The 18,344-nt window shown below is 31.1% G+C and overlaps 5 protein-coding genes and 1 non-coding gene across 8 annotated transcripts in view; 4 read left to right on the top strand and 2 right to left on the bottom strand.

Moving 5' to 3' along the window:
• The first annotated feature begins 170 nt into the window (after positions 1-170).
• LOC119828913 (transcription initiation factor TFIID subunit 12) lies at positions 171-2,684 on the top strand. The gene is made up of 3 exons (XM_038351227.1): positions 171-560; positions 803-995; positions 1,470-2,684. The coding sequence occupies exons 1-3, from the start codon at positions 354-356 to the stop codon at positions 1,595-1,597; spliced, it is 528 nt and encodes a 175-aa protein (XP_038207155.1). The 5' UTR covers positions 171-353; the 3' UTR covers positions 1,598-2,684.
• On the bottom strand, positions 1,854-9,628 carry LOC119828912. Its single transcript, XM_038351226.1, has 4 exons — positions 9,138-9,628; positions 8,206-8,332; positions 7,908-8,083; positions 1,854-2,751 (listed from the first exon to the last, which is right to left on the bottom strand). The coding sequence occupies exons 1-4, from the start codon at positions 9,501-9,503 to the stop codon at positions 2,653-2,655; spliced, it is 768 nt and encodes a 255-aa protein (XP_038207154.1). The 5' UTR covers positions 9,504-9,628; the 3' UTR covers positions 1,854-2,652.
• Trnaq-uug lies at positions 3,121-3,192 on the top strand. The gene has a single exon. It is a non-coding gene; the product is annotated as a tRNA-Gln (tRNA).
• A 2,115-nt stretch (positions 9,629-11,743) lies between the features above and the next one.
• On the bottom strand, positions 11,744-12,803 carry LOC119828949 (short coiled-coil protein B). Its single transcript, XM_038351280.1, has 2 exons — positions 12,453-12,803; positions 11,744-12,355 (listed from the first exon to the last, which is right to left on the bottom strand). Exons 1-2 carry the CDS (start codon positions 12,709-12,711, stop codon positions 12,216-12,218), a joined length of 399 nt encoding a protein of 132 aa, XP_038207208.1. The 5' UTR covers positions 12,712-12,803; the 3' UTR covers positions 11,744-12,215.
• A 484-nt stretch (positions 12,804-13,287) lies between these two features.
• Positions 13,288-15,775, top strand: LOC119828948 (39S ribosomal protein L19, mitochondrial). The gene is made up of 6 exons (XM_038351279.1): positions 13,288-13,492; positions 13,569-13,808; positions 13,924-14,066; positions 14,404-14,583; positions 15,264-15,418; positions 15,582-15,775. Exons 1-6 carry the CDS (start codon positions 13,426-13,428, stop codon positions 15,712-15,714), a joined length of 918 nt encoding a protein of 305 aa, XP_038207207.1. The 5' UTR covers positions 13,288-13,425; the 3' UTR covers positions 15,715-15,775.
• A 438-nt stretch (positions 15,776-16,213) lies between these two features.
• The window catches only part of LOC119828893, a 201,845-nt gene continuing 199,714 nt past the window's right edge, over positions 16,214-18,344 (top strand). For 2 of the 3 annotated variants that reach the window (XM_038351197.1, XM_038351195.1), the window contains exon 1: positions 16,215-16,442. The gene's annotated coding sequence lies outside the window, so the exon portion shown is untranslated. Of the gene's footprint in view, positions 16,443-18,344 lie in introns of all 3 variants that reach the window. The other variant, XM_038351198.1, reaches the window with a different exon arrangement.

Genomic DNA, 18,344 nt, shown 5'->3' with positions numbered 1-18,344 from the left:
TTTATTTGTCAAGGTAGTAGGTATGCACCTCCGTAATTCAAAATCAAACGTGCCATTCACGAAGGTGCTAGTATATAATCTGTTTTATGATTCTATTATACTGTGGTCTTTATGCTACTCACTGATAACTCGGTACTCACCGATAGTTTTGTGTCATCTGACATTTGACAATATACAAACGTCAATTAGTATTCAGTGATCTGTGTCTTTTGTAGATACAATCTGACGCTTTTTATTTTCGCAACTTTGTTGTTAAAAAGTTATTAATGAAGGTTAACAATAATTTGAATGAAGAAAACACCAACACCCACTCTACCGTACAAAATTCTGGATCTGGTCGGTGATATATTATAATGTCGAGCGGCTCGATTCAAGGAGCTAATATGCCGACAATAGGAACAATGAACCAAGGAACAATTCAATATGTGAATAACCCATTGCAAAGTCCTCAACTACAATCTTCTTCTATACAAGGATCTCCGTCTCAACACAGCCCTATGGGGCAGGCCCAAGTTAATTCTAAAAGTAATCAAAACTCTTCTGGAGATCAGACAACACAGGTAAACGGGACAATGTTGAATGTATACAACTATCTCATCACAACATCCCGCCTCGTGATAATTTTTTTCTATTCTTTCAAAATTTATTATGAATACAACTAATTTTGTTTACAGACAATAGCTAGAGATATAGATGTGAGATAGCTTTTGATGCAATAACTTTCTAATTAATTCAATCATTTTTATGGTTTTGGCTAAAAGCAGAATGTAAGTAGAATGTGTAATGCCAAATTTTATTTCAGCTATTAAGTAGACCAAGATTGCAAGAACTAGTAAGAGAAGTGGACCCGACAGTGCAATTAGATGAAGAAGTAGAAGAAATGCTACTGCAATTAGCCGATGATTTTATTGATACTACATTAAATGCAGCATGCTCCCTCGCCAAACATAGACATGCTCCTACTGTGGAGCTGAGAGATGTACAATTACACTTAGGTATTACCTATTTATATTATTATTATATTGCAATTCTTATTTAGAATTATCTAATTATGTATTGTTAATGTGATATTTTATTAGTACCATTGCAATAACATTATTGGCATTCTGCAATCAATCTTTCATGTGATTAAAAATAATAGGTTAAATAAAAGCCCTGTAAATATATTGTAAAAATCTTAGTCATTCCTGTAAAGAGCCTGCAATTTACAAAATTGAGTTAAGGAATGTTCTTCTTACCTCAATGAAACTTACCTCAACAAAATTTAGATACCTGTAGTAGTATTATGAGAAATTTGCATTTGCTCAAAAGAAAAAGTAATAAAGTTAGTAGGTACATAATCTTCTAGAAAACAAAAATATGTAGACTGAACTCCAGATTTATTTTTGTTTTTACCAAATATTTGACCCAAGTTTGTATTTAGTTCAAACCATATTCGATTCATTGATAATAACATTTTCAATTTACAGAGAGACAATGGAATATGTGGATCCCTGGTTTTGGTAATGATGAGTTGCGCCCATACAAAAGAGCTGCAGTTACAGAAGCCCATAAGCAAAGAATGGCCCTCATTAGAAAGACAATTAAAAAATATTAAAAATATATTACTACATTTCTTATTAAAAATATATAAAAAAATTATCTGTATTATTCGATCATTACATGGCCCACAGTGATTATGTCATCATAGTTCCATGAAATTAATTGCAAATGTTGCTTTTTAAATTGAAAATAAGTGCATTTATATCTTATTATAATTGTAATTTAGGCCCTATTTTTAACAATGTATCACACAATTATTTTATTATATGAAAAAAAATGTGTAGAAAGGTAAGATAAGTAAAAAAGCAAGGTACACTCGATCAAGTTTATTTCAATACTGATACACAACAATATATCGGTTAAAAATAATCACATTAAGTACTTAATGATCACAAAATCTTAAAAATAAATGAACAGTTGATAAATGGTACACAAATAATCACAGATTAAATAATTTGAAAGATAATTTTTAGTGCTGGAATGTTTAAATAAATATGTGCGTGAAAATGACGAAAAATGTGTGTGTTGATTTAATTAACGATTTCTAAGACACTGTCATGTCTATGCAACAAACATTCAACTAAGTACCTATAAGTATTACCTAGGGCCTAAATAAAATCTAAATACAGAATATCCTTTTTTAGTAATGTCATCAAGTTTAATGACATGTTAATTTCTCAATGGCAATACAGTTTCTTACATTCATCATAGTCGTAAATTACATGTATTTTTGTAATAGATGAATAAAAATAAAACTTTTTCATTGATTATTCTATGATCATTTTATTGAAAATATTGTAATCAATACAATACTTTTATTTTAAAATTTGCTTGCAGCAACTTGCAGTGCAAAATCTAAACCTTAATTTTTAATGTTAGGAAGGTTTTTTTAATGTACACATAAAAAATAACTACTTAAGGCATATAAGCCTTGGTTATTTTTTATCTAGTAGTATTTAGTTACCTTCAATATAATTTTTAAACACAGACCAGTGTGGTACTGCCTACTTCACAGAACTGCCTTCTAAGCATTACAATACTTAAGTATTTTATGAAATGCAAGCCCTTGTAGGCCCTACGATTCAATCCAATTAGGTTTTAATACTGAGATTACTCTTCACACTCTACCGGCTTGTTGACGATGAACAATTGGTCCGAGGGATCCAACTTTTTCCAATGAAGACTCTTTGATTTTATAGTCACTGGTACCTGTAAAGAAACAATCTTTATATGTAAATTAATCGCGAAATGTGTTGCTAAGCGTGAAACTCGAACGGCTCGACCGTTTCGGGTATTTTTTTTTCTGTTAAGGTGCAAGGAAGTTTTCAGAGAAGACGTACAACGGCTGAAGCCGGAGCGCGCCACTAGTTATCTAATAAAATAATTTATGTTTATCGCTATAATATAGACACATCGGGGTTCAATGAAATTTCTTTAATGCTAATGACCCCATCAACTGGAATAAAAACTAGAACGATACAAAAAAAAAACAACTTCTACACGTACTTAATTATATCAAGTTTTTTATTTCATATTACCTAACGGAAACTTATCGACGAATTCAAGACTCCGAACAACGGTTCCATGGTGTAATGGTTAGCACTCTGGACTTTGAATCCAGCGATCCGAGTTCAAATCTCGGTGGAACCTAAATTTTGTTTTTCTTTTTTTTTCTTTATCATACTTCCATTATAAAAAATATTTTATACAAAATATGATTAAAATAATTGATGTATTCAATTCACATCAATTTTTTTTCGTCTAAAACCTAAGTAATCTAACAATCTAACCTAGACTAAGAGAAGCCACATAGGAATCCATACAATATTTCAATATAGAAATACGACCACTCAGTAAAAAATTAAAAGTGATACGCGTAGAATATATTAATGAGAACAAATATTTTTAAGTACGTATGATTTTTATTCTTTCTATGTATCACATATATTACTCATCTGAACTGATTAGACGGTTTTAAGTTAAATCAACGCCCATACATATGTATGGGCTTCGTTTCGCTTTGTTATTCGTGAATAGTGCAGTAAGTTCGTGTTTCATATTTTTATGGTCTCTACTTTCCTCTCTCGTTCATATGTTTACGTTCGAAAAGACACACACGAATCTAGACAAATAGCAAGAGCACTATTTACACATTGTGTGTGTTCGTTATTCGCCTCGCTATTCGCACGAATGTGTAAATGCACCTTTATAGAATCGCATTATAATAAAGTAGGTACTTATCTACGTGACTTGGTTTACAGCGCAAAAGATAATACAATAGCGAACACGTCAGCAGTCACAGCGACAATCCGGTTTATCATTTTACGCTATTCATATTTAAATCACATAAAAGATAACCTCTAGGTTAATTAATTGAAATATGATAAAATATGGATTTATAACCTTGCTGATTAGCCAATCGCTGTTATTTATACAGACACACCCCGATCGCATACGTCGGGGAATTACTTTGTTTACACACCATATTACACTTACATACGAATATATACATAAGATAGCACTACAATAGTAATATTTACTTATAGACTAATCATACGGGTTGTAGGCGGATATCTTCGGATGTGCTTAACTAATTTAGAAAATTATTTATTTAACCAATATAAAGCCACATTTTTAAAGTGTCAAACTCTATATTTTTATCACGGATCAGCCGGGAACTAGCTATAGGTAATAGATAGCCAATCGCGATATAAATACGAAATAGGTGTGAAATATCGACCAATTAATATAACACATATTTTTGATCGAGTCATGGTGAATCGGAAAAAAAAATGTATATCGAGGAATATATTGTATTCATTAATAAGTTACTGATAACATAACATCGATAGAGGTTCACGATGCACGCACTGGTCAATAAGCGTGGTATGCGAGTTGTAATTACTTCGTTACTTCCTCCATATATACATAGTATACTAGCTGATGGCCGCGGCCTCGAACGCGTTAAATTCGGAGTAGCTTAATGGACGTTATTATACACATAAACCTTTTTATTGAAGCACTCTATCTATATATATAAAAAAAAAATCAAAATCTGTTGCGTAATTTTAAAGATCTAAGCAGACAGAAACATAGACGGCGGGAAGCGACTTTGATTTATACTATGTTGTGATAATGTACCCGAGGAAAATAATTAACATAATATTAAATTTAATTTTTAGTTTTATAGCATTGAAATGCTTTATAAATGAGAAATTTTGAAAGAATAGAAAAAATTTGATCACGAGGCAGGATTCGAACCTGCGTTTCTTGCCTACGTTGCTACGGTTAGGCAAGAAACGCAGGTTCGAATCCTGCCTCGTGATCAAATTTTTTCTATTCTTTCAAAATTTCTCAACATAATATTATTTAAATTTGCCTAATATGTGTTTTGCTGTACCGTGAAACCTGTGGTAGAAAATGAGACAAATATAAATTTACTTACATATTAATTTTTTTAGGAACGCAATAAAAATATCCTTGTAGTCATGAACAAAATCATTAAAGTCTCTTAGCAATGTTGGGCCTTTTGCCAAAATACTAGGTCTAGATTTAAACCAATCTCTGTTTTGGTTACACCTCAGATTGCCAACGTATACAATTATTAATAACTACCTTGACCATATCAATTAATTTGAACATACCAAGATACCACACATCCATATATAACATAATATCTATGTTTATTCATAGTTCCAGACTAAACTCCTTCTTTACGACATTCTTATAATATTTACATGTAGCTTGAATACATATAGTCACACTAATTAGTTCAATTAGTGTAGAATGATATGCTAAATATTCACTCAGTTATCAAGTAGGTTATCTAATCTTGAATGATTTTATATTATAATAAAGTCAGTTATCGTCTACTGCTATTGTATGATACTTGCCGATCTGCATTATTTTATTTATCAAGAAATTGCATTTAATAGAAAAGAAAGTATATTTATGAAAATCTCCTGAAAAATCGATTGTGAACTTGTATATGGTATATATTTATCTCTTGCTCTAAAATCATTTAGGCAAAGTTAATGCACCATGATGTCATAATTTTAAAAACTATGCGGAACAAATGGAAGATCTTGATGATTTATATACATTTTAATGTTATTAATTTTTTTAAGAATCGATCAAAATTTTGCGTTATTGATATAAATATATATATTTTAACAGTTTAGCAATTGAATCCGTTTCCAATGTTACTATTGTATTGTATAAACGAGCGCACTCATTGATCTAATATGTCACCGCAAAATTATAAATACCGGTAGATTATAATCTAACTACATGTAACATTTTACGGTGACCTACATAAAGTTAGCGCTAACATTCACAATACCTACATCTGTGTCAATAAGACCTTAAAGTGACCTACGCTCGGTAATTACAAAGCCCTGACTACATAACCGTATATTAAGGTATTTATGTCAATATATTACTACCTAGACTATAGTTATTTCTTAAGTAGATTTTTATCCGGCAATTGGTATTTCAGCGAAATGTTGATAGGGCTTGCAGCCATATTCTGCACCTTTCATAAGCAGCAGCATCATTATTAAAGTTTCCATAACGTTATTGTATTCATAGATTCATAATGCGATCCAGCTAATTAGCCAACAAAAATGTCATAGAAACAGTAACACCCTTAACTTTCAGATTAGCTAAAGCTCAAGTGCAAATCTATGAAACAGAGGGAAACAATCTTGGAACTTCTTTTTCATTATATTATTTCTTAAAATAGTGGACAAGTCAGTTACGAGTAATGTTTAACATATGGACACGAGTCCGGAGTCACGCATACGCGAGTTCATAGTCCACGCCACTAATGACTGTGTCCATTTAGCCATATAAAGATTCTCAATTAATCTATGATGCACTTTGCACCAAGTATATTCCATGCATTTAAACATGCCTACATTGTAGTTAAGATGTAGTAGATGTAGATGCAAACTAATCAGCAAATTGAATACAAATTCCTTTAAATTTGTAAACAAACAGATTTGTTGTTATATAGTACAAATAAATCTCTAAAATGCTAAAACATTGTTCTTTCGCACACAATAACCTGTTAAATACACAGAGTATTATCAATGTTTTAGGGCAACAACATTAAAGAAAAACAAGGCCATGTTCATATTATCAATCAACTAAATTTAGACATTATTGAGAATCTTATTTCATTTTGTAAATTAAAAAATTAAAATAAGTTCTAAATCTATACTTATATTATAAAGCTGAAGGGTTTCGTTTGTTTGTTTTAACGAACTAATCTCAAGAACTACTGGCACGATTTGAAAAATTATTTCAGTGTTAGATAGCCCATTAATTGAGGAAGGCTATAAGCTATATATGTACCACGGGCGAAGCCAGGGCGGACCGTTAGTTGTAGCAATTACTGGAATTGAAAAGTGGTTTGTATTCTAAAACAAATTATACTTTCTACTACCATTGTAATAAATAAACATTCCAATTCTTTAAATGATAATATGTAATACAAAAGACATATTTTGCACATTCATAGATAACATCTAGCTATTATTTTAGAAGGACCTTGAGTATAATGTCATCATTCTCTTTCATTGCCAACTTTTGCCATGGTTAACTTGATAATCCATCAGTTAGTAACATATATGATGTTATATTTGTTAACCGACTTCAAAAAAGGAGGAGGTTCTCGATTAGACTGATTCAAAATTGTTGAAGACAACCTGCATGTCCCACTCCACCCAGGTATTTATTCATTTATTGTAATTGAAATAATACAAACTATAACCTTTCCACTATAATACACTTTTAAGATGGATAAGCTACACATGGTGTGCAAATTTGAGTCTGTGAGTCCATTGCGGACAAACAAAGTGACACATTGATATTAAGGTTAATAAAATATCAGGTAATATAGCAGTAATTCCAGGTATTTTAAATATACTAGTGTTGTAGTGTTGCACAATAAACTATATGAAGTACTACTTCACAAGTCTCCATTGTTCAAGTTTACAATAACACTATTAGTCTCTATTTATTAACACTTCATGGTTAAAATTTAAATATTAATTCTGAATATTAGCTCCCGTCCCAAGTATAAAAAATTTAAATCATATTATCACTCATCTGTGAATTGTGAAGTATTAATATAGAACAACTAAAAGTATGACTGTAATCTGTATTTACAAAATGAATCATCCTTTTATCTAGAGATAAATGAATGATCATAAAAATTACATGTTTTGCTATCACAAGTGTATATAAAAATATAATAAAGCTTTCAGGAGTTTTGTTGTTTTAAATTTATGTCTCACACATTCATATTTTTAACTTATGTCTCAGTAAAATGCTATGTGAATTAAAAATTATCAACTTACTTTAGCAATGAGTTTTCCATCATCATCAATTACAAACTCTTCCAGGCCAAATACTAATGGAGAAGCATTTCCCAAATGGAAGATTCTAGATGATGTTCCCCGAGTTACTCTGAATTCAATTGTCTTTGCCATGAGCACACTGGTTATCATATAGACAGACTTTTTGCCTTGTAAATCTAAAACAAAATTTTAAATTCCCATTATGCATAAACAATTGATATTTAAATAACTATGCATAATGATACCTCAACGCATAAGATTCAATGTTTTGAACATTCTGGTGAAATGAGTCACTTACCTTTAATTTTATCTGTGTCCAAATAAATATTATTGACTAAGTCCTTGTCCTTTGGAATTGTGGTCTTTGTGAAATTAACCATAATCACTCTTACTTTGTTCTTTATAGATTCATCTTGTAGAGTAATCTGCAAAATCAAATGTACATTAAGAGCCATCCCATCCCATCCCTTGCATGTTAGGGTACATTTACAGCATTGCACAATCAGCGAGGTGATGAAGGAGATAACAAAGACGCATGTGTGCTCAGTTCTCTCACTTTTCGCATTGAGAATTGAGATTCGCGTTTTCGTGTTAAGACCGTTTGTTCAGACGTAATCAAAGAGAAGGCGAATTTGTGAATAGATTATCGTCGTCACTTCTATGTCAATATTTTGTGGAATCACAAAGCAAATAGTGTATATAAGTGTATAAATGCACAATCATATAATATATAATCTCAGTTTATCAGTTTCTTACAAAATTGTCTACGAAAAAAAGGCAAATTTTTACCCTAGTAATATAAATTAATGCAACATCATGACTACCTAATTTATGCTTATATTATAAAATTAGTAATTGAACTCTAAAACCTGATAAATATGTAATTGTAATCCATCAAATTATAAGCATATGGCCATTTATAAGCACACTCACAGCTAATAAATATGCATATTGTAACATTTGGAAAATCATAAATTGCATGAGCAAAAAATATCAAAAAATATACTGTTTATTAATTGATACATGTTAGATTTATTTGCATTTACGATAGCACGTAGGTACAATGTTTGTAATAATAAGAAAGGACTTACTTAGAATTATCATACAGTCAACGTACCTTCGGGAGTTAAGCGAGGGACGGATCAAGGTCAAGTACAGCGTGAAATAGTTACGAAATATTTTTCTAATTTATGGTTTTTACAAAAAAAAAACTTAATAATTGGTACCTACCTTAACGCTTTCGTGAGGAAATTTAAAACTAGGATCTTGAAAATCACTTTCCTCAAGCCAGTTCACATATTCAGGCTTCGATTTAGCCTGATTTATATTCTTCTTAAGCTCTCCCAATGGTGTAAACATTTTACCATTTATTGGTTTCTCATTTGGTACAAAAAGAGACGTGACTTTATAAAGATCAGCTTCAGTAATATGGGGTATACAGACAAGCTGGCTATTACCAATTTCTATTTCAATTTCTTCTCTGATGAAAGGCCAAGCATCTTCAAGCTTTAATGACTTTAAATTTTCCAAACTGACATCTTTACGAATCTCATGAGAATACAAGGATTTTACGACAACTTTTAGTTTCTTGGGCATGATAATTTATTTTATTTTCAGATTACCAACAACACACTCACTTCTCTTTGCTGTCAAAATCAAACTAACTTTTTGTCGTTTTCCTGCACTACGTATGACAAGGACGGTTTATTGATCGGTAATGTTAGTAAGAGACAAAAAAATTGTCAGTGCTGTCTGTATAATTATTTTAAACTCCTCAAAGTATGAACAGGATAATATTATGCTATGATTTTAAACTTAACTAAAGCTGTCAGTATAATATTAAAGTTTCAGTTTCAGTCAGACTACTAACTGTATTATTTATACTGATATATTTCAGTTAGTGTTCATGTCAAATACATAAGAGAATTATTATACGATGCACATGCTCGGGACTGAGACTGACAATAAGAGTATCCCAAGTTATGAAAAACATGCCTAAAAAGATTGGTTATTGGTGTGCGCTGCTAAATCTATTAATGATACATACATAATGTTCTACACAATCAAATTATTGCGAAGAAATTAGTTCGCAAGGGTATATGTGTAACTATTATCGTTAAGCCTCAATAACCGTTTTAAGTTATCTCTACTAATAAATGATCTAGAATCAAGGTTAATTATGTTACTTTATATATCTTGCCCACGGCCCACGCGTTACCATAAGCCGAATGATTTCGCGCTCTCAGATACTTTGGAATTAAATTGGTCAGATAGATACTTGAATACCTACTTATTTAATGTTTGTTGTTTTGTTAGTCCTGAACAGTATATGTACTTCATTAGTACTATGTATAAGGTCGTTTCCCGCGTCTGTCCCTATGTATGTATGTATGTATGCTTAGATCATTGAAACTACACAACGGATTTTAAAGGGAACAACGAATTTTTATTACATAGAGTGATTCAAGAGGAAGGTTCATGTGTATAGTAACATCTGTTAAACTACTCTGAATTTAACGCGTGCGAAGCCGCAGGTCTATGCTAGTAATGTATATGACTTTTATTCATATTAATATTATTATTAAGTCAAATATGCTAGACATTTAATTAGTACATGTATTAATTAACTATGTTTCACGACGTTTGAAATTCAAATTAAATGGGACCAATGAAAGTTATAAAAAGAAATATTTATTATTGAATACATAGTTTCTAATAGACTTGATGTTTGCAGTACTTGAAATATTTTCCCTAAAATTAGGGTAAAAAATATTCATCGTCGTACGAGTTCAATTTTCCACGTCTTCACGCAATAGTCACGTTTGTTTCACGCGGGTTTCTCTCATCCGGGGCATGAATATTTGCTGTAATGGTACCTTGTACGTAGTCGTCATCTTTCGAGACCGCTTGGTTTCCTTTTTTTACCATTCTAAATATTACCTCAAACGACGTCATCGTGTCGTGATGAATTCGTGACTCTAGTATGGACACTGATGAATAATGCCTGGTTTTTCAAAATGAAATTTAAAGAATATTTATAACGGATTTGTTTACAAAAAACAATTTCATCGGGAAACAGATTCAACATTACTTTTATGTTTCTAAATTTAATTAAAATTCGTATAGAATAAAAAAAACTATGCCATTATAATTAGGTGTTAACAAAATTTTATATTTACTTGTTGCATTACAAATAGAATATAAGAAAAGAGCAACATTTGAAGCGCAAAAGATGTACTTAATCATAGTTGCAATTTTCCCCAAGCAATAGACATTAAAAATATATTTTTTTTTTTTTATTTTATTTTTTTTTTATGTCATAGCGGGCAGCTGAGCTGGTGGTTCGCCTGATGGTAAGCGATCACCACCGCCCATAAACATTCGCAAAGGTAATACCTCTGTGAATGCGCCGCCCGCTTTTATGGGGTAAGGGAAAAGGAAAGGATTAACGACTGGAAATAAGGAATGGACTAGGACGGGTGAGGAAAAGGAAACGGGCTTCCGGCTCCCCCACTCACCGTACGAAACACAGTGGCATGCCACTATTTCACGCCGGTTTTTTGTGGGGGTGTGGTACTTCCCCGGTGCGAGCTGGCCCAATTCATGCCGAAGCGTGCTCAACTCCCATAATAGAATATCAAAGTAATAATTAACTAACATTGTATTTATCACTTAATTAACCCTGTAACCAAAATTATTCATTAATAAACAATAATCAATGGAATATAATGAACTTTTTACGTAGGGAAAAGGAAAAAAATAAAACCAATTTGAGTTTAATAAATATATTTAAAAGCTATAGAAAAAACATCATTCACATAATATCATATATAGAAATTGATATTTTATACAAACTGAGATTACAACAAGAGAGCATCATCATATTTTGTTTACATTTGATCCTATTTATCATAAGATTGGAATGTACAAATGCATATGTAATAAACTATATCCATGAATTTCTAATAAGATAACCATTCATTTTTAGACATAAAGCATATTAACTTGAAATTAAAACATTAACTATGAATATACAAGTGTTTGCTAGCTAGATATTACCTTAACTACCACATTAAATTTGTGAACATACAACATGCTTTAAAAGCTAAGCTTGTTCCACACTTTTGTGCCATACTTCAGGCAGCATGTAAGCTGTAGGTGCTTAGACAAATTATGGGTACAATTAGATACGAAAGAAAATTGCCAATTACAGTACTATGTACCCAGTATACTTTTATTCTTCACATTCAGTCATATGTTAAATTTGATTTGGTCAAATTTCTTTTTTCCATGTTAATGAGTGTAAATTTACTTTTTGTGAACATTGGTAGTCGATTGAAACACAGATGAAGCGGACATAAGATTCTCAATGTATTGTCCAAGAACCTGGTTCTCTGAACGTAGTTTCAAATTTTCTTCTTTTACTGAATCCACTCGCTGGGACAAATCTGAAATGAAGATTTGCTTTATCAAATGAAGTAACTAAAACGATAACTGAAATATTTCTCAGTGTTTTCATACAAAAACATTTCAGAATCATCTTACCATCTAGAGTATTTTGCAGTTCCAATACTTGTGAGATTAGACGAGCTTTTTCTTCTTGTTCGTCTATACCTGAATCTGGATCGAAGCTAGGAGGTCCGTTTAGTCCGGGGCTGGATGAACCACCTGTGTATGAGCTAGGCAAAGAATCCATGGATCGTCCATGATCTAAGCGATTGTTGTCCACCTCATCAGTAATGATTACTTGTGGGTCATCATCAGCAAGTGGTATATTATCGTCTCTTTGTATAATTGAAGACATGTTCACTTTAAGAAATACACAGTGCTTCTTATTAGGTCACACATAAATCGATAAATTGTTTGGTTTGCTGTCAGATGTCATTCCAACATTTGTCAACAATCAACATCACAATAAGTTTGAGAAATAGCGTAGAAAGGACTGTCATAGCACACAATATTTTTCAAACCATTTCTAATATGCAAAAGAACATATTATATGGTACATAGAACAGGTATGTTCTTTTGCACAGTGTGCTTGTACGTAGGATTAAGTAAACATAAGCTTTTATATAACATATATTATTACTGCACGTCTTATTAATCTATTCTTTGCTGTACGTTAAAGCCTAGCTTTAATAAGCACACACACATATAGAACACACATTCTAACACAGCAATTTAACACAAATCACACAATCTTAATCTGTTTTTTAATGAATAAAGGTTAAATTTGGACACTGACTATTAGTAAAGGGCTAGTTACTATTGTTATACCACGGTAGCTTTGTCGCTGTGTGAATAGTTTTTTTAGATTAGAATGCATCCGTGGTTATTATGCTACTCTTTGAATAGCAATCAAAATGTCAATGTCAATATAAAAAAACATAATATTCTACAAAGTCAAGTGTCTGTCTGATTATTCATTAACATGTACATTTGAAATGTAATAAAATAGAGAAAAAACGACCATATTTCACAGAATAACTATTGGGAATATCAATTTTAAATATTAAATATGTCGTTGGCTTTCCGCAAAGCGCCTCTTGAATTATTGTCTGCATCAAAATGGATTTTTCGGAGAGGTTATGTATCAATAATTTAGACTTATTCGCATTTCAGATTCAACTCTTTTCGTAACATTATTGAACGAATTTACAGAAGTACGTCTATTATCAACGCTTCCTGAAAAGGCTGAAGATGTAGATACGTCTGTGGAAACGAAGCGGCCTTCTGGCCGCAGACCCCGTACGATAAATCCAATTCTTGAATACAGACATATTTATCCAGAGTTTTTGCCAGACCCTAATCCAAATTGGCGCAATAGTCTTAGGGAAAAGTTAGAGCGAGCAGATATGTTAAATCGAAGAAACCAAATAGATATACCGGAATTTTATGTTGGTGTGTATATGTAATTTTATTCAAAACATCTTTTTACTATATGAAGTGAAAGGAACTAAGTTAATTTGACACATGAATTCATTACTTGAAAACAGCAATACTATTAATTTTACAGGTTCTATCCTAGCTGTCACAATATCTGATCCACATGCTCAGGGTAAAACAAATAGATTTGTGGGTATTTGTATAGAGCGTAAAGGATGTGGCCTAAGAGCTGAATTCACTTTGAGAAATGTTGTGGATCATCAAGGTGTTGAGGTATTTAAAATGAGAAATTATTTCATTATCTATCACTTTCTTTATATAATTGCCACATATTTAAAATTGCCACATAAAAAATGGATTATTCTATTACTTAACTTGCAAATCATGAGTTTACGAAAAGCATTATATTATTTTACAAAATGACAATTTAAAATGTTAATGTCTGTTATTGTGATAGGAAACTTCCTTGTTCAATTAAAAATGTTGATCTTTTAGGCTTCTGTTTATGTTTTTATGGTTCTGATTATTCTGAATATCATTGTCATTGAAACCATCAACTAGAAAAATAATTGAAAAAGTAAATAGGAAATGGAAAATTTTTCCATTGCAGGTGCGATATGAGTTATATGATCCCACAATTCAGTCTATACTAGTGCTACGCCTTGAAAAACGGCTGGACGACAAGTTGTTTTATCTTAGGGATGCCCTGCCAGAGTACAGCACTTTTCCATTTGATATGGATCCTGAGATAGTGCCAGAAGGAACCCCTGTTCCAGTGAATACTGTGCAGGTATTTATTTATTCTACTCCTTACTTTTATACTAATGTACACTTACTGTTTACAAAATTAAAAAATTACCGTTAAGCTATGGTTTGTTAGGTCATAAATAACCAATTATATTCTACTTGACATTGGCCAAGAGTAGGTGTTTTTATCACAACCATTTTCCACAGAGACCAATGTGGGTAAAATTGATAGACCAATGTGGACATAGCTAATATTACTATTACCAATGCAAGTGTGTGATTTGTATTTCTTTCACTATACAACTGCTTTTCTTACTGATTATTCAGTCTGAATATACTAAAAAATTATAGTTAGCAATAAAACATCTCATTCCCATGGGAATTCTCTTTGATCATGTAGGCAAAGCCAAAGCCTAAAAGTTGGTTATGTTGTAGTGCTAAATAACAAAATGTATTGCTTTAAAATTATGTTTTACTGACTTACCAAAACTCATTTGTAGCTATAATGAAAAAAATAATATGGTTTAATTTGAATTAGTAATAAAGTTCCCTACAAATCACATCATATTACTACAATGCGGAATCAACTATACTTACTTTATATTTATAGATCTGATTTGTAATTAGCAAAATATGTGTATAGTACTATCACTGGTTGATTTAAAATAACTTTATAGAACATTGCATACCAACTACTGTAGCTATTTTTTTTTAATCATATAGGTTCAACTAAAACCAAGGCCTTGGTTGGAGAGATGGGAAAGACAAGAGCTGAAGGGAGTTTCTAATATTGAAGAGCACTTGAAAGAAAAAGATAGAGTAAGAAGAGAATTAAGAAAAACGCCTTGGGAGAAATATGACCTTATGAAACAATACAGGTTCTTTTTTTTTAATATCTTCAATGTACAGACATAGTTTACTTTTTTATTATGTGTATAGATGAGTACCAAATTTTTTTTTTTTTTAAATTATATAATGCTGATTTAAAATATTTATAACTATAGTACTGTTGTATCAACTTAAAAAATGTTCGTGTTTCAGAAAAACAATTCCTATAGAGGAACAAAACGAGATTTGGGGAGAAGTGTACAATCAGCTTCAACAAATGAAGGTTTCACGTAAGAAAGTCGCGCGGAAGCGTGTCACTACGGTTCCTAAACCACAACTTGGTTAATTGTTAACAGTACAATTAGTAGTTTTAGGTAATTATAAATAAAGTAATAATGTAATTGAAATGTTAGTTTACTCTGTAACCCATACATTTTTTATAACAAAACTGATATGCCCGTCTATCAAATCAACCAATCCCTTTGCCCCTTGACCTTATAAATCGTTCCCCAGCGGCGGAAAGGCTGAAGAGTGAGGATGAATTCTTCTATAGAAAGCTTTAAATGATAAAAAAAGCAAGAAAGTAACAATAAAGAAAGATAGGTGTTTCGACACTCCGCCATGTAAGATTTTTACATGATGAAATTATATTAATCCACCACGCTTTCACATATGAATAAATGTATTGAAATATCTATTTAGAAATCCGTTAAGTGGGACTGATTGTAAATAGAAGGCAGTTTAATAGATAGGTAGGTACATACCAATAAATTAAAATTAACAAAATTAAGTTTTGAACATGGCAATACTATTTTATTGTGTCACTATCAAGTGTCAAATGAATCCACAAACGCGAAATCGTAACCGTGGAGTTAAGTGATAAAAAACTAAAATATCGTTTTATTGCCAACAATCAAGCATTTCTTATAAGAATCAATGAAGTGAATTTAGTTTGCTATGAGGTCTTTAATCTCAAGTGGGTGTTGTGTGTGAAATTTGTTCAAATCATTGAACAATTTGTGTAGAAGTTTCTTCATTGACCATTGCAATTGCATTTATTGCACCTGTCGCCGGGTGAGTTAGACTTTGCTTAAATACTTTTTTAATTATGTGTTCATAACGCAACTTTTTGCAGTAGTGTTAACTATTAAGCTCAAGTTTATTCACTAGCATACGTAAAATTGTTTCGATATCTAAGTAGTGTAGTTTACGCATACAAAGATTACGTGCTAAAATTGCATTTTGTTTAGCCTTGATTCATCGATTTGCATATTTGTTCTAGTCAATTATATTTTTGTTACTTTTGTTATTGATTTTGATATTTATTTGAGTTATTAGGTTTGTTTATGCCCCAATACATTTCAAGCAAAGTTTCAATTACCATAAAGATTTGTTTTCCCAATAATATTAGATACTTAATTAATCTTAGAAAATTTAAATATATCTATCATATTAAGTAAAGGAGAACTAAATGTAAAGTTGGGCAATAAAATATTTGTTATTCATCAAATTGTATAAATAAGAATATTATAGAAAGTCAACAGGATCTTTATTATATTTTCTGATCTTATTAAATATGGAACAAAGTGAGCAGGAAAAATAGGGTAATTAATGGTAAAGTTCCCGTTCGATTTCCGGGATAAAAACTTAGGATAGTTTCTCAGGTCTCAAAATATCTCTGAACCAAATTTCACTAACACAACAAACAACCTTTTTTTTGTAAATATATACACTATTTTAAAAATATTTTTGGCCGAGAGGTTATGTTTGAGCAACGCCTATGCTAAGTTTTGCCAAAAAGATGTGGGTTTGAATCCCGCCTTGTGATCCATTTTTTTCTTCTATTCTTCCAAATTTCTCATTTATGAGGCATTCAGTGCTATAAAATTAAAAATTTAATGTTGATTATTATACCAAATTCAAAGAGAGGCACTATTTACCCCACTAGGAATTGATCTCAGGACCATTTGGTTCTACCCTCATAATCTTTGTTGTATCTTTGGTAAAAATTTATTAAGCACAATTTTTCTCATAAGTTTTCTGTCAAGAACAAGAAAAAATACAATAAATAAAAAATGATTGACAGACTATGGTGCAGCTGTGATTTTCTGACCAAAAGAAGAAATAATTTATTATCAACCGACTTCAAAAAAAGAGGTTATCAATTAGACAGTTTTGTTTACCTTTACTATTATTCATTTACTTATTTGTGTTACCTCATATTTTTTATGGGTGGATAAATTTTTAAGAATTTTTATTTTTATTTGTAAACTGGTGCCTGCCATGTAATCTCATTTAAATGAGTCTAGTGCTGAAAAATTTTATTTAGGTTTTTGTTAAAAATAAAAATAATTATATATTGACATCTATCTCATATCTATCTTGTTGATAATAGTTGATATAAATAATAAATGTAGCCAGTGTAAATTGAAGATGTTAATTTTGAATATATGACTCTGACACTAGCAATTCTTCCCAAAGATAGCAATCTTAGATTTAAGAATTAAAGAGCTTCCTTTTTAACATCACCATCTTAAATATAAAAAGTGTTTGAGACAAGCAAGCTTATCAAATTTTTTATCACTACTGTTTCAATTGGTGTAAATAAACTTTTTCAATTGAAAGAATCAGAACCAGATTGAGTTTAAACCAGAATATTATGTGACATGTGGCTTCCATCTATTGAGTCAAAGGTATCTAAACTAATTTTCTATATTATTAGGGAATTCTTGGAACCTTAACAGAAGGCCTATGTACATGCAATGAGAACAAAGTGGGTTTATAATAGTTTATAATATACTAGTTTTCCACTAATGACATAGTTTGCTCACAAACAAAACACACATTTTCGAATTAAGAATTTAAATAAGAGTTTTTTTTTTTTTAATAATAAAAATATTTATTTATCCATACCTTACATTAACATTGCATATACATGGCTTGAATTCATTTAACAAAGGAACTTAAAACTATGGA

Source organism: Zerene cesonia, chromosome 9 (genome assembly GCF_012273895.1).
Source record: "Zerene cesonia ecotype Mississippi chromosome 9, Zerene_cesonia_1.1, whole genome shotgun sequence".
In the NCBI taxonomy this organism is placed as follows: domain Eukaryota; kingdom Metazoa; phylum Arthropoda; class Insecta; order Lepidoptera; family Pieridae; genus Zerene; species Zerene cesonia.
Note: the sequence above shows the minus strand (reverse complement) of the source record. Positions and strands in the feature narration are given on the sequence as shown.

Coding starts and splice junctions, on each gene's coding strand:
- LOC119828948 (XM_038351279.1), top strand. CDS start 13,426: ATGTCGTTGGCTTTCCGCAAAGCGCCTCTTGAATTATTGTCTGCATCA. Junction 13,809..13,923: donor TATACCGGAATTTTATGTTG/GTGTGTATATGT, acceptor TTAATTTTACAG/GTTCTATCCTAGCTGTCACA. Junction 15,419..15,581: donor GACCTTATGAAACAATACAG/GTTCTTTTTTTT, acceptor TTCGTGTTTCAG/AAAAACAATTCCTATAGAGG.
- LOC119828912 (XM_038351226.1), bottom strand. CDS start 9,503: ATGCCCAAGAAACTAAAAGTTGTCGTAAAATCCTTGTATTCTCATGAG. Junction 8,333..9,137: donor TTCCTCACGAAAGCGTTAAG/GTAGGTACCAAT, acceptor TTGATTTTGCAG/ATTACTCTACAAGATGAATC. Junction 2,752..7,907: donor ATGGAAAACTCATTGCTAAA/GTAAGTTGATAA, acceptor GTTTCTTTACAG/GTACCAGTGACTATAAAATC.
- LOC119828913 (XM_038351227.1), top strand. CDS start 354: ATGTCGAGCGGCTCGATTCAAGGAGCTAATATGCCGACAATAGGAACA. Junction 561..802: donor CTGGAGATCAGACAACACAG/GTAAACGGGACA, acceptor ATTTTATTTCAG/CTATTAAGTAGACCAAGATT. Junction 996..1,469: donor AGATGTACAATTACACTTAG/GTATTACCTATT, acceptor TTCAATTTACAG/AGAGACAATGGAATATGTGG.
- LOC119828949 (XM_038351280.1), bottom strand. CDS start 12,711: ATGTCTTCAATTATACAAAGAGACGATAATATACCACTTGCTGATGAT. Junction 12,356..12,452: donor ACTGCAAAATACTCTAGATG/GTAAGATGATTC, acceptor TCTTCATTTCAG/ATTTGTCCCAGCGAGTGGAT.